The sequence below is a fragment of the Microplitis demolitor genome, chromosome 1 (assembly GCF_026212275.2).
Source record: "Microplitis demolitor isolate Queensland-Clemson2020A chromosome 1, iyMicDemo2.1a, whole genome shotgun sequence".
Taxonomy (NCBI): Eukaryota; Metazoa; Arthropoda; class Insecta; order Hymenoptera; family Braconidae; genus Microplitis; species Microplitis demolitor.
The window spans coordinates 21378486-21395078 of NC_068545.1; the positions used below are offsets into that span (position 1 = coordinate 21378486).

The following is a 16593-nucleotide window of genomic DNA, read 5'->3' on the forward strand; positions in this document are numbered from 1 at the left end:
TAGTTCAACACTCCCTACGTCATCATTATCGAAAAAATCCGATTCTCATGTATGTACGTGACAAGGAAACTTTTTTACAAAAGCCGATTGAATTCACTGGTGACCTGTGGTTGGCCGTTGGCACGGTAGTTTTACGATTAAAAGAACAACAGCAAATGTACACATTGTAGGACGTACAAAGTGAGCAATTGGAACGAATAACCAAGTAAAAAGTCTCGAGAAAAGTTGAATTATTTGTTCAGTGTACATTCGTATGTATTAACTCACATGGGTTGGATTTAAAACAAATACTATTTATACACAACTATCACTTTTATTTTACGATATACAATTGTCGTTTTACTCATAACAATAAAATATATTTATATATCTATTTATTATATTTATGGATGTATTTTTTAGTATTTTTACGATAATAATTATAATAATAATAATAATAATATCATATTATTGTGTACGAATTACTCTGGAGATTCGAGAGTAGAGAAATTTCAAAGCTCCCTTGGCAATAGTACTTTTGACGATTGCTTACTATCATAACTTTTATAAAAGTTTAATGTCTAGCCGGAAGTTAGTATATTACTGTGTTCAGGTACATAATATACAGGTAATAATATAAATATATATATCTATATTTATATACATTATACGTGACTGTGTATGTTGTTGTTTTTCACTCCCTTGAGCATTTCAAGTGTGAATACACATATCTGTGCATAAAGATATAAAAGCTTTTACCGCAACAATCTAGTCTCTCTCTTTATCTTTTTATGCAAACTTTGAAATTTCACGTCACCCTCGTAAACTAAAAAAATGAAAAAAATACTAACGCGATACAATATCCAGCGCGATATTCCTTTTTTTTACTTTATTTTTTTATCTTTGTATGATGTGCGACAACCAGTTGTCGTGTGAAACGCGCTGCCGGGATCAAAAAATTTACTCTTTCAAAATCTATAATGAAAAAAAAAACAAACGTCACACTTTAGAAAAAAAAAATCAGTTAAGTAGTAAAAGGTTACAGAGATAAAAAAATAATAGTTTTACAGCTGTATAAAATAAGAAATTGAGGTAACGCGAGGTTATTGGAAAGTACAAAATATAGTTAATTTAGTAAATATAAAATGTTTCTTTAAAATAGACTAGTTTTTATTCGTCTCTTTTTTTACGGCTCCACAGTCTTCTAGCATGGCTTGTAATTCTTCGGGTACACGTCCGGCATCGAGGTCTTGTCCCCACGATCGATACTGCAAATTAAATTGTGATAATGATAATAATAATATTTTAGTTCATTTTATAGATATATACACCCGTATGAAAATAACATATATGATTAAAATCAGAAATATACGTGGCCAATTTAACTATATTTTCTGATAGATTTTTTTTTGTATTCAAAAATATAACACAGTAAACTCTGGTTATAAGTAACATCGGACGCTTTACTCACTCTCACGCCAATTTTATTTTTCCCTGTAAGTAAGAGTATAGACAGAAATATAACTTATAACCAGAGTCTACTGTATTTATTATACACGAGTCCGTACACTCAGAAAATTAAATAATAAGAGTTATTACCTATATATGGTAAAAATTTCTCCCATCAATCAGATAGTAGTAAATATTATCTAAATGATTGTATAAATCATCTAGATTGTAATATTCACCACATTTATAATAATTGTTACAATCCTGTATGTTAACTAGAGTTAATTATTATTATTCTAAATAGCTATATTTATAATCCAGATGGTAATAATTACCATCAGAAATTATAATTGTTACCATCCTGATAGCAACTGTTTCGAAATTTATCACAGAAGTAAATATTACCATCCTGATAGTAACTGTTACGAAATTTATTGCAGCAGTTATCATTAAATAATTATTAATTCTATTAAAGAAAATTACAACACTATTTTTGCATTGAAAAAATTTCTCGATGATTGGAACTAAAGATTTTAGCATAATAATCACATTTACTTAATTTTCTGAGTGTATATGTTTAGCATGTTTAAAATATATATTTTTATCATATACAAGAAATATATATTTATACTGTACATGGTAAAAATACAATTTTTTATTCGTATAACCAACGCTTTAAATTGTAGTTATAATTTTCAAAATCGATTAATTCGATACGAATATATATATATATATATATATATTCATATAGATATACATACACCGAATAAAATATACATTTAAATATTATAGATTTCATTTCATGTAAAAATGTTATATTTTTAAAATATGTAGGAATATATATCTACAGTATATTATAAGGTAAATGCAGATGTATATGTCGCTCAATATAAAAAACATATGTTGCATATATGGAATACATATATTTACTACTGTATATAATTTTATAATAAATCGGCCAAAATCTATATAATTTTTTATAATATACAATATAGTATATCATATATTTTTTTGTTGAAAAAATATACGATTTAACATATTTCAACCATATATTGTTTTTTCATACAGACAAGCAATAATAAATTTCCCTCTCATGCAATTAAGGATTTTTTAAAAGGAATTGGATAAGTATACTTAAGCGTCGTCTGGATAATTAAGGATTAAAGGTTCTTCTTGGGTAACATTACATTACCGAGGGATAAACCTTCTTCTATTTATTTCTTGGAATATTTCTTCTTTAATAAACTCATAGGTCTTTCGACTCAAACAGTATACTATAGTGTAATCACAATAAAAAAGATAAAAGCAGTTGTAACGAGGAGGTAAAATTGCCGCTTGTGATAAAAAAGGAAAAAATAAATGTTAAAACCAAAAATGTCGGGAAAAATAAATAAATCCCTAATTGGGAAAAACAAAACGAGTGAGTAAAATTGCTGGATAGAGTAACAAAGCCATGAACGAACGAATCAGTCGTTTCACGCTTGGACTAGTCTCATTGTTGCGTGTAAACTTGAATTTTCTTCTTTTTCTTTTCGTTTTTTCATTATTTATTTTATTTTATTTTTATTGTTGTTAGTGTTTGTGTATAAATGTATATATATTTTTTCTGTTCGCACTAAATTGATCACAAGGAGTAACAAGTCAAGGAGGATGATAAAAAAAAATTAGATGGTGCTAAAGTAAAATTGAACAACGTAACACTCACCATATCGAGCTCTTTTCGCAGCGCAAGAACGGCTTTCTCTCTATCAGCTACAAGTTCTTCTAAGTACTGGTACCTGAGTTTCTTACGAGCACGGCACTCCCTCGCACTCTGCCGACTGCGTTCTGCAACCAATAATTATAATAATTTAATAAAAATTAAAGATAAAAAAAAAATATATATATATATATGAAAAGTATAATAATAAGATGTAAACTCTCCGAGTATAGTCTCCTATCAACTCATTCAAAATGTAAGTCGATATTGCAAACTACAAAGTGTGTAACGGAAGGTATTGACGTACTCAAAACTTTAAACGGTGAATACATTAAACCTAGTTTACGTTTTCGCAAAAGCTTAAGCTTCTTATTCACCTCTACAATTCACTTAAATAGGATCTAAATAATATCAGACAGTAAGTAAATAACTTAATTAATAAATATTAACATTTAAAATTTATAATACTTTTAAGATTAACATAATTTTATGTCACAGTAAATTTCTAGGTGCAGTTTTTAATAAATTTAAAATTGAATAAATATTAAAAGTTAAATTGTACTTTTACTGTATATGAGGTTTACTATTAAATAACTAATTGACAGCAGGGTGGAAATTAATTTTACGATAGTAGAAGTTTCCATGAAACCGAGAAAAATATTAGATTGAAAAAAGAAATTGAAATTTGAAAACCGCCTGACCCTGTGGACCCGTCTTAAAACTTATCGCTATTTTCAAGCTCTTGAGCTCGAAAGTACTATTGTTAGTAAATTTTTGAGCTCTTCAAGCTCTAAAATAGTAATGTCGCACCTTTCATTAAGAAAATTCAAGTAATGAACAATAACAAAAAAAAAAAAAAAACAATGAAGTAAATCGTAATTTTTCGTGTATTTAATCACCAATATCTTTTGAAATAATGAACCGATTTTGACATTCAAGGTAACATTCGAACAAGTTTGTCAACTACTACGTTAATAAAAAATGTCATCAATTAGTTCAACGATTTGGATTTTATTAGTAAGAAACACTTTTTCAGAATTTTTTCAAAAGCGATTTTTTTTTTAACAAATTAACCAATTTTGATGGTTGAGATGGCATTCGACTTGGATCATAAAGTTTCATAGCTGATTAGATTTTACAACGAGTCCATTAGGTATATTACAAGTCATCTGAAAAAAACATTTTTGAAAAAATTTTATTTTTGAAATATTTTTGAAATTTCTCACTTGTTAGAATTTCTGGAATTACTGAGCGGCTTCAAACGCCACCTCAAAAAGTCAAATCAGTTCATCCGTTCAAAAGTTACAGAATATTTACATATATACGTACTACGGACGTACACATATACATGTACTTGTACATCATCTTGAAAATAGAATAACTTTTACGGACCTCAAAACGTCAAGATCTGTTGAAAACACGGTTTTCGAAAATCGGACCGAAACCAATAAGTTTTGCAGAAAGTTAAAAATATATTGAACTGAAAGAAAAACTTCTTCATACTGTAAATAGTGAAACGTCCCACAAGTAGGATTACCTATATATATTATACTTTTTCAAAATTTTATTGAAGATCTTGTTTGGTTCTAAAACATGTCATATTAAAATGCATGTGTCGAAAATTTGTATATTGATCAAAATTAATTAAATTGCATGTCATTTTTTGCAGAATTTTATATATAATAAAGTCCTCATTTAATTAAGGCCCCATAAGACCCGATAATTATGAAAAAAGACCCAAAATGACAAAAAATATCATCTTTTAGTATATATTATGCAAGCATAACAATAACTTAATGTAAAAGTGATTATTTATTTGTAAGTATAAAAAGTATAATTTACTACTTTTATTTAAAAATTTGACATTTTGAGTATTTAAAAAAAAAAGGAATGATTCTTTGAGCTTAATTTGTGGACATGAGGTCACATCAAATTAAAAAATATAAAGAAGTGACGTGTAATACAGAATCATCCTTTAATTAAAACTTCGATGTTTTATTAAAACATTAAACGGATAAATGAAAATTTAATCTTATAAAATTTATAGAGCTATTTTTTTTTTAGTAATATATAAGATCAGTAAAGTAAAGTCATTTGGTAAAAACATATTTCTCGCCTGTAGTGTTATTTCATAAGAGAAAAATGAGTGCGACTTGAGAGAGTAACGATTCAGTGGCTTTATCTCTGGCCAGCGGAAATGAAGATCCAAAAGAAGACGAAAAAGAAGAAGAAGAAAAAGAAGTTTAGTGTGACAGCGACAAAAATGAAAGTTCATCATATAAACCGCTCGAGACAGATAGCGTATATATGTATATATAAGGTACAGAATAACTTGAAAAATAAAAAATACACGTACTTGAGACTGACAAAGTTATGAAACACTCGCGAGGACAATTTCACGATATTTACACGAGCACATTTATGAAACTCATCGTTCTCACTCTTGTAAGGGAAAGTAGAGCAGAAGGATAGTCCGACGTATAAAAGAGCAAAGGAAAATAATAAAAATAATAAATGTAAATTAAAGAAATAGAAATGAGTAAAGAAAGAAAAAAAATATTAAGAAGCGCGAGAGAAAAAGAACGATATCTGTAGAAACGATTATAAACTTTGGGGATGAAAAATAAAATAAAAGATATTAATCCTTACACCCTCAAAACCCACGAGAAATAAAACAACTGTGCGAAATTAGACATTGTCCTGTGAGCCCGATCCTTGTAATGTTTCCTCCTCTCGTATCTTCACGAAACCCACGTCGACGACTACGAAGACTACGACGACCTCTTGTCTTGGGAAAATAGTAGAATTGCAAAACACAACTCTCCCTTTTTTTCTCTTATATAACTCTACCATACACTAAAGCTGAAACCACCAGTTTTCATGTATATATTCACTCCCAGGAATTACTAGTGAGTTAAAACTCTCCACCGAGAAAAGCTAACCATATAAATATTCATTTCCAAAACAGATAAATATTCGTGGCCGCGGATGTCGCTCTACCATTTGTTTTCTCTCGCGTTACTCTTCTTTCCCACTCTCACAATCAGATATATTTCTATTTCTCTCTTGTTTAAATTCTCTATCCACATATTATATTTAACTCTTTCTCTTTTTATCTTTCTCTGCTTGATTTTGCTTTTGCTGATTCAGATATTGTTTTTCATAAATTCTCATATCAGTAAAGTTATTTTCAATTTCAATATTTATATCTTTTATATTTTAATACTAAAAGCATTTTCTGCTAGTGACACAAAATCATTCCACGATGACAACTAAATATATTATTCAATATTAGAACTTTTTTTTTAAAACATTCAAATTTCTTGTTTTAATTTAAATTATTTATCAGTTTGAATATTAAATGATTCATTGATTCATACATACGTATATATACTCGCATCAAAAAATTAAAAAAAAAAAAACAACTAACCAAGCTTGGCTCTCATATCCGCCTTGTCGGCTGCTTTTCTTCCGGGCTTGCGTCCCCGCTTGCCGCCCTCTTTTCGGTCACCGCGGGAACCCTCCTGAAACAAATAATAAAAGAGCCTTTAAACGTTTTAGTTTATAACAAGACATATATATGTATATATATTCAGTAGAGAAGCAGAATTGTTTCTCACGTAAGAGAAACTGTAACGTCCCCTTGGGATCGCACTAGATGATCATCACAAACACATCCCTCGTCTTTACCCTCTTCCTATATATAGACAGTACCGAATGATAAAGCAGTAAAGATAAAATTGAAATATTTAAACTATTAAAATTCCAATGCCTTTATGGAAAATTATTTAAATGAAAAAATAAAAAGAATTCCTAAAAATATAAAAAAATCATGGCTTCGGTTTTGAATTACCCGTAAGTTTAAATTTAAAAAAAAAAAATAAACCCCTCGAGCCCTTAAATCCCTGATGTTGACTTCCTTCATCCAACTTTTTTTTTTTTAACTTTTTGTTTAAGCTATGCATACACGTTTCACCAGAGTGACAAAATACAAATTCTCCCTTTTACGTCGTCTCATGTGAAAGTCTTAAGAAGATGTTTACCCTCATTCTGTCTTTCCTCAATCTTATCTGGTATTAAATCTCCCCGAATCCCTTTTTTCTCACCCACATCCTCCCCTTTTTTCTTAAATCCCACTCTTACTTTGCCCACCCTATTCTATAAGACCACATCTATAGTCCGTCTTACGTGCGGTCGACAATCTATTTTCCTTCACCCAACTCTTGACGTAATTTTTCAAGCTTCTGCACCAGATACTAAAACTCTGCAGCAGCAACTACTGGCTCGTTGAAAAATTCCGTTTTTTTCTTTTTAATCTCTCCACCTGGACACGAACACTAAGACATCCGTAAATCTCTGTCTATTATACTCTTCCCAACGAGGTAAAAAAAAAAATAAATAGCATTAATGAAAACATTTTTATAATTTTTTCCGTACGACTTTCGTAATTAAATTAATAATACAAACAGACGGCTCAAGAGATTTTTGTATGAGCATTATGAAATTTTTGAGTCTATCTCGAAGTAAAGCCAACCTCGACTATTTACGTAGCCTAATTAAAACGTTTTGATAGCGGGAGACACAAAAAGATAGTAGAAATGAATGTGGTTGGATAAAAATGTCGCCTCCTTACTACTTATTACACTCTCTGCTTATACCTTCTTCCTTATCCTTTCCTCTCTGTTGCAGCCTCGTGAATATAAAAATTAAAAAGCGAACCAGAAGAGCAAAAAAAAATATAATAAAAGAGAGAAGCAAGAAAAAAAATTCTGCAAAGAATCCGAGAGCAAAAGAATTAAGAATTCCCTGGGTAATCCCAAAGTTTTAATTTCGTCGGAATAGAGTCTGCTTTATCGCTACAACTTTCAGTCAAAGAGTAAAAAAGAAATGAAATTACAGACAGCCATAAAATAAAAATAAAGTAATAAAAAAAAAAAAAAAAAAAAAAAATGGAGAATACCAATGAGGCTTTGCGGTACAATATTTAAACCCGACGATTGAACGTTAATTTAATGTTAAGGCCATTCGAAAGACCCACCGCCAAAAGAGTTGTCGGACTGGAATCGGTTAAAGGGTGGAAATTAATTCCAAATGTGAATCGTTTTTGTGTCCGCCTTTTTCCTTTCTAAAACTACCGCCACTATTAGCTAACTTTTATCCAACTCTTTTATTTTTTATTTTATACTGCCCATAGAAAATTCACCCAAACACGCGGTAAAAAGAATTTTCTAGTATACGGCAAAGTACCGTAATTAAAGAGTTTTCCGGAGTAAAGGGATGTTTCCGAGGTCTTGGTTAACCAGACTTGATGATATCTACCTCGTATACCACGGTCCACAGTTTTTTTCATTTAAAGTCTACCACTAACATAATCTAATTGGATAATTTTCGGATGGTTAAACTAATAATATCAATTCAAGTCCAATCAATGCCTAAAAAGTTTTAAAATAAAATTATTCATCAACCGCAACCATTAAATTTTTTAACAACTCAAGTTTTCCAATTAACTGCCTAATTATTTATTAATACACACAACGGAAATTACAGTTAAGATTAAATTTGGTCACCCTACACCAATCTTCTTGTGAACAAGGTGGAAAAAACACAAATCAAGCTTTGCAAATATATAACATTCTATTTGCGAATTAAGGGATAAAATATGAAAGTCGAAGAAGTGTATGCTGTAAAATTTGCTGCTTAAAATTGTATTAATTTTGATACTATAAAAAATTTCTAAAATTACAGCTTAAGCTTTAATGTTTAAAGATTTTTGCCCCGAAGGCCTGTTCTCACTGTAGAAACTAATTTTTCAACTACTCTTTTTTTTGGTGATTCTTTATCATGTTTTTCAATAAAAATAAAAATATTGTCCTACGTCACTAATATAAAATAGTATATTATATTATATTCTAGTTCTGTGCAGTTTTTAATTAAACACTACTTTCGTAATAGTTAAATAAGATGTATAAAGCCGATTGGCGTAAATAAATGCAAACATAAAAATAATTATAAACTGATATTCGTATCAGGAGATGATGGCAACGTTGTTATGGAAAATTTATTTTCATCTGTAAGATAAACAAAACTTGAGTGTATATCCATGCGAAACAAATATAGAGAGTTAGTTATTATCGTCTTACATTAAACATTACGTTAGTAGCATTATCACACTTAAGCCAGATGAAGTTTTTAAGTAAATACTATTACCTCGAATATAATACCAATATTAGCAGATATAACATTACTCGGGTGTATTGACACACTATGGGGGTGAATGACTGACGAAATTACTCGAGCAATTTACTCGGCAATGTAATAGTTGTGCGATGAGGATGAGGGTGAGAGTGAGGATGAGTTGTAGAGGTATCTATAGGCGTATATAGGCCACGTAGAATTGCATGAGTGAGCAACATACACCTACACAGTAGTATTTACTACTATAGTTGTGTAGTGTGTAGTGTTGTGTAGCGTAATAAGAGGTGGAGAAATGTATTGTTCATGCTTAACAATGTATATGTTCTTATTCACTCTGTCATGTTATGTTGCTGGGTGAGCTTTCATTGTTAAAACGCGTGCTGCATTGTAAAATTACGAGGGCACAGACACTTCCGTTTGCCTTTCTATCCTACGCAGTACAATGATGCAGAAAATAAAATATAAATAATTTACAAGAAGATAAAAAAAAATCTTTTTACACTCGAGAAACAACTAAATCAAAATAATTGCCGTAAGCTCTCTCATTGCAAAATATTTCAATTGTTGAATTAATTAATTATAAAAATTTGTATTTTTTTTTTTTTTAGTTTTTTCGTGGTCTTGTGGTATGAATTTTTTATAAGGTGTGTTTATGTCGAGTATCAGGTGTGTGTGTATATAACAAGCTAATGTATAAGCTAAAGCCTAAGCGTAAAATGCGTTTTATAGAAACATCGGTTATTTATTGGATGCGATAGAGTAGATGTAGAGTAGTCGACCGAGAGAAATACGATGAGAAATATACGATGAGAGCTTAGAAGAGCTCGCTCCACTCACCCTTTGTTACAATATCATCGAGCTTACTATGGTTGCATGGATCGACGTCATTATAAGCTAGATATTATAGTTAATACTATGTCAAAAGAAGAAGTTAATATTGCTATTTAATTTATTAAGTAATCCTTAAATATTTGCCCGAAATAAATTTTTAAATTATTTATTATTTTTTTTTTTAATAAATAAAATATTTTACTGAGTAAATAATTTCATTATAATATTATATTGACAATTTATTAATTTTATACACGCCCCGCGATTACAAACAAACATGGAAGAAAAAATTGAATAATAATTCACCATACTTGCATATCAAGGGTACTCTGTCAAAAACTCATATGTTTTCTGAGTTCTTTTTATATATAATAATTTCAATAATAAAAATTATTAAATAATTCCAAATCAGAAAAAGACAATGATAAGTTAAATTTGAAAAAATAATAATAATAATGGATTTAGAATTTGTACAATTGTTCAAACGTCAGAATGTAATTTACATTGAAATTGAATTAACAAGTCATTTATTGGTGTTGTTACCTTATTAGACTATAAATTGGATATGTAGGGGAGCCTGGGGCACGAAGGCCCCCTTAAGCCGGTTTTTTCTTTTTGTGGCTTTTAACCATAAAATTCATTTATTTTCCGTCGATATCGAAAGAATAAGTAGAAATTTTGCAAAAAATCGAAAAAAAAATTTGTTTTTTTTCTGGGGCACGAAGGCCTCCTCTCCAAAAAATTATCAACAAAAATTTTTTTTTTATTTCCCGTTAAGTTATGACCTTTATAATGTTTTTATGACGTTTTAGGCCAGTATGTGATGTATGAGGTAAAATGGACCATTAAAAAAAAAAAATTGTCACAAAAAAATTAACTTGACGGAAAATAAAAAAAAAATAATTTTTTCTTTATAATTTTTTTTTCGAGTTGTCCGTTTTGCCCCTCATATCACGTATTGACTTAAAATATACTAAAAACATTATGAAGGTCATACTTTGACGGAAAATAAAAAAAAAAAATTTTACCTAATTTTTGAAGAGGGCCTTTATGCCCCAGGGGGGCCTTCGTGCCCCAGGCTCCCCTAATGAAAATGTGTCCATGCTATTTGTTCGTAAACTAATGTGTAATATTTGTTCATGACACGCGTTGTCCGCTTGACAATCCAATAAATATAATAAACATAAATATCTCGGCATACGAATAGTGATATTGTTTCCGGGTTTCCTGTCCATATCACAATTGTAAACAGTCAAGCGCGCAGCTGAGAATACACTCTGACACTATTAATTGCTATGGATTACGGACCTAATTTGTATTTCCATCAACCACTGATTTCTCAAATAAAAAAAATCAAATTTTTTAAGTGTAGTTTCTATATCGAATGCCATTGTGAATGAGACGCAGATTCCAACGATTGACTACCGAGCCAGAGGTGTAATTACTCATCACTACATGAGCATCTTATACGGGATTGTACCAGATATATATAAATTAGTTTTTGTAAACATAATCATTTCTTCACATTATGTGAGTAATTATTTAAACTGTTAGTAGTAATTGTGCTTCAGCAATGATAATAGTTGTCATCAGTATTCATTGTCAATAGCATCATGCTAAATAATTTAATAATCACTGTACTGTCTAACAACCATTAAAAATTCCCGATGACAATCATTACTATTAAAATTTCAGTGTATACGCTCACAGAAATGTGAATAGTTACAGCAGCTAAATAGTCGACATGAAATGTTAAATACCCATCTAAGTACTTAAATTAAATGGTGTAGTTGACGTGTTTTAGTAACTGTAACTCAAAATGTATTTGAGTGTATATGTGAAAAATTAATATTATAAATAAAATTTCAATGCTTATCCAATAAATAAAAATGACTGGATTGTTCATCAACATTGGCCGCAATGGATAGCATAGTATTTTTAGCCGAATTTATAATTTCGCATAAAAATACTGAAAAATATTTAAGCGTCCGTGCATAATAATTATCGTTAAAGGTTCTTCAAAAATTTAAATAAATAATTAAAGTTTTTAACAAAAGTAATTTAGCTAAATATTAAAGAGTGCAATGTCCCTAGTGTATTTATCTTAAAATAGCGAAAACACAAGCTACATGTCGGAGGAGGTAGCGGTTAAAAGATAATGATAATGTTAATGTTAATGCTAACGATAATGCTAACAATTCTAACAATTGTTATTTTCACTTAAAAGCACCGCTTGTATTATAATCATTCAAATAACTGAAAGTATTTTACTATGAACATGTATTATTAAATTTTACGAAAAAAGTAATTTAAACGGTGTTTAGTAAACGAGTAACAAGGACCGGGTTAATCATACTCAAAAATATGTGTATGACTGTACAATGATTCTCACTACTTACGAGCAATGCACTTATTAAATAAAGTAAATTTATGTTCACACAAGTAAGAGTTAATGCCCAAGGGTTCTTATCGCTCTGAGGATACTGTATAGAAACTAGAGACACACAAAGAACGATAAAGAAATGTAAATAGTGTAGTACAGAGTAAGTGAACGATACGAGTGAGCTCTAGTTTGTTTTACTCTGTTCTGTTCTTTTCTATTTAGTTGGTTTGAGCTCGAACAGTGAACATAAACACGCAGAAAGCTAACTCGCTTGGTGAAGTAGCGACGAGATACCATAAAGGAAAGTGGTTTTGCCATTTGCTGAATTCGTGGTCTATATTCTTTTAACCAACTAAATGTAGCTCAAGGAAAAGAGCTGTTGTCTTACTGTACTGCTTTGAAAAAGAAAAAAATACTTACAAAAGCATTAACTTTATTCTATAACACTTTAACCGATAAGATTCAAAAAATCAATTTCTCTATAGTAAGATATAATGCTATTTATTTTAATTAAAGTAGATATTTTTTTATCTAATTATAGTGACACAAAGAAAATGTTTTACTAAAAATTATCTTTCACTTCAAAGTAAGTCTGGGACAAAAAATAGAATAGAAAAAAAATATCAAGTTTTGATTCAATTTCGACTTATTTTTTTTTGGCAAAATGAAAATATTCTTGGTAAAATATTTTTTGCTCTGGAGTGAACATTATGCAGGAAAAAAAATTTTTCCCAAGTTTACGCGGATAAATAGAATAGTTTTTATTCTAAAATTATTTCTGTAAAATCCTCAAAATAATTCTTACAGCAATACCGTATTCGGTCGTTCTTATGAGATATTTTTAGAGAATAAATACATAAATTTCAAGAAATTAACGTTTATAGATTTCAGTAAAATTCAACTTTGATAATATGTTGGCTTTTTTTTAAACAACTTCATAAATTTATTACGCATTTGAATTTAGATTGCTAGAGCTCGGAAACCGCAATAAAAAAAATATTTTGAATAATTGTGAGTACAGAAAAATAAAATAAACGTTTTATAAGTTCCACCCATGCAGGAGCTGCCAGAGTTGAACAACAAGGCCCTCCTTGGTCCAGCACTGGGGAACCTAGCTTTGGCTCACTTCTATTGGCCCATGGTTGGCTCAAAATTAGGTACTTAATCTTGGCCATCCAATGGCAAGCCAGACTTGGGCCAGGACTGGGTAACCTAGCCTTGGGCGTTTAATAAATAGATCATATAAATGTATCAGTTCAACATTAGTAGGTTTGTCCAGTAGCTACCGTTCGGGCCTAGCAATCAGAAAAACGGCAATTCGCGCCCAGAGCCCAGCAGAATTTTCGCCGAGTTTTTTTCACATCTTTCTGGGCAGTGGTCTTTCTTTTATAAATAGTCATTTATATTACGAAATAAAAAATGGGTATTTGTCTTAAAGCTATACTAAAAGAAGGAACCTCAAAATATTAAATTTTCGTGCAACAACATTTTTTCTACGAACCCGAACTCTTTTTTAAAATTTTACATAACACAAAAGAGAAAACAGTAAAAAAAAATAATTTTTACTCAGTAGTTGGGAGTAAAACTGGGCCTGGAAAAATGATTACTCTTCTGTTTCTAGATAGTGTTCAATTTTTAAGTAAAAATAACCAATTTCGAGTAATTTTTAAATAAAAAAAAGGTAAAAAATAAAACAAAAGGATTCAGTTTTTACTCTAAATTGTAGAATAAATTTTATCAAAAAATTCTTTCCATGAACAATGAACAGAAATTTTTTTCCATATTTTTCTATTTAGAAAATTAAAATTAACAAAAAAAAAAGGCATTTGCAAGTCTTTGGTACAAAAAATTTAATTTATTTAAAATTTAATTGCTTTGAAGGCACTCCTCACTTACGTAGTGTTTAAAAAAATTTATACACAGTCGTGGGAGTATGGTGTAGTACGTTAATTGTTATGAGAAGAGAGGAATAAGAGAATGAAGAAAAAAAACATACGACAAAGAAAGCTGAGTGGGTGTGACTTGTATGCAAATTATTAAATTTAAAATGTATGTTTGTGGATTTAATTATTATCATAATTTTTGCTACGCTGTTTATGTCATAATTACAATGTAAATAATAATACTAATAATAGTAATAATTATATTAATGAATATGAGTTTGTAAAATCACATCATACCGAAATTATCCGGCGTGTCAAGGTGATAATTGCGCAGTAACTCAACTGCACCTACATGTCGCTGGCAAAGTACTGCGATCTATAATCGACCCGACTAGTAATCTATACTTATCCCACATTGTAATAACCCTCATAAGTATTAAATAAGTGAACCACAATTCATAATAAAATGAAATTCACAATAATACCAATAAAAAAATAAACTTAAATTATAATTTACCCATAAACAAATAAAATAAAATAATAATTATTAATGATATTCATAAAAAACAAGTGCGATAATATTGAGATTAAAATATAAATAAGAGCAAGTGTTTTTTTATGTGTAAGTATTTTATAATTTTGAACTACGACAGTTCAATGTCTCGTGGCGCGTAAAAACCTTAAACGCGTAGATATAAATAAAAAGATCAACAATTGTTGCGCAAAACTATATTGAATAAATATAGAACAATAAATATAAATTAATTAATAACTGACATGAGTTAATTATTATTATTAATGGTTTTTCACGAAATTTATTTAAAAAGTAGTAACTTACCGGCTATCGAGTCGGACCAACGAAGTTTAAACTGCGCAGTTCACTGGTCTAGTTAAAGAGTAACATTCAGGGACCGCTTATTAAAAATTGGTGCCCCTCGTCAAGATCACGACACATTCGAACACGAGTCCAAACCAACGATGATGACGATGACAAATACTCAACGTTTATCAAATTCATTTTTATCGATACGCGTAAGCCAGCGCCTCATTGCGGCAATTTAATTTAAATATATGTAACTCTAAATTTACAATATATGACAATATGTACTTGCAACTCATTTTTACATATATAAATATACATAAAAATATAATTTTAATTATTCCCGCGTATAACTCACGTAATTCGTATTTAAAATAAAAAGCCCGCGCTTTATTTAAAATCCACGGATTTAAATAATTAACTGTTGTATGAATAATTTTAACCATTTTTAAATTATATTATAAAATAATTATCGCACGTACTATTATTATTACTGTTGTTTTAATCTTATAATTATGAGGTCACGTCACAATCGAAAGTTTCAAGCGCGGCCTGACGGTGTAAATTTGAATTAAGACGCGCGCGCAGCGACTCCAAGCGCCAGTTTGACGGAGTAAAGTAATCTTAAGTTGCGCGAATAAATATCCTCACCCTCTCACATCCTACACATATGAGTCTACCATATTTTCCCCTTACCCCTGGGCAACTCAATTTAACATGACCCACCAGCCCAACGTCACTTTAAGAAACGCCCTTATCTGACGAATAAAATCGTTTGATTTAAATATTTTTTACAAATCTAACTGATTGACATTTAAACTATTTAATTGTTTGTCATGTCTATAATTAATCATGTAAATGAATTTTATGATCCAGTTAAATTTAATTAATTTGTTTTCTTTATAAATTAATAATAATTAGTTGCTCGAAGTTTGCGTCAGGCTGAGCAACACTTTGTTCTCTTTGTTATCTTATGGAAAAAAATAAAACTTACCATCTCGTTCTCGAATATACACATGTTATCCACCTCCATTTTTATTATCACCTCTTCCGTCACACAAATTGTAATATACTAGAGATATTATTTAGATGTTGCTGTTTGAAATTATAATAATTATAATAATGATCACTTTGTTGCAATAATAAACTCGGCTAGTCACAAAGACAACGTGTGTCTGTTTACAAACACCACAAGGTCACTCACTAGCCAACAACAATCATCATCCTATCGCTTACTCTTTTTAACTGCGCGTGGATATTGCGCACACGTCGTTAGCGCGCGCGTTTAACCGCCAAATTTTTAAATTATTTTTAAATTACATTCTATTTTTTTGTTTTATTTTTTATTAAAGAC

At 29.8% G+C, this 16593-nt stretch overlaps 1 protein-coding gene across 1 annotated transcript; it reads right to left on the reverse strand.

Annotated features, from left to right (window-relative positions):
• Positions 1-293: 293 nt before the first annotated feature.
• Positions 294-16442, reverse strand: LOC103576452 (REPTOR-binding partner). The gene is made up of 4 exons (XM_014440734.2): positions 16234-16442; positions 6558-6651; positions 3134-3255; positions 294-1247 (listed from the first exon to the last, which is right to left on the reverse strand). Exons 1-4 carry the CDS (start codon positions 16270-16272, stop codon positions 1143-1145), a joined length of 360 nt encoding a protein of 119 aa, XP_014296220.2. The 5' UTR covers positions 16273-16442; the 3' UTR covers positions 294-1142.
• Positions 16443-16593: the final 151 nt, after the last annotated feature.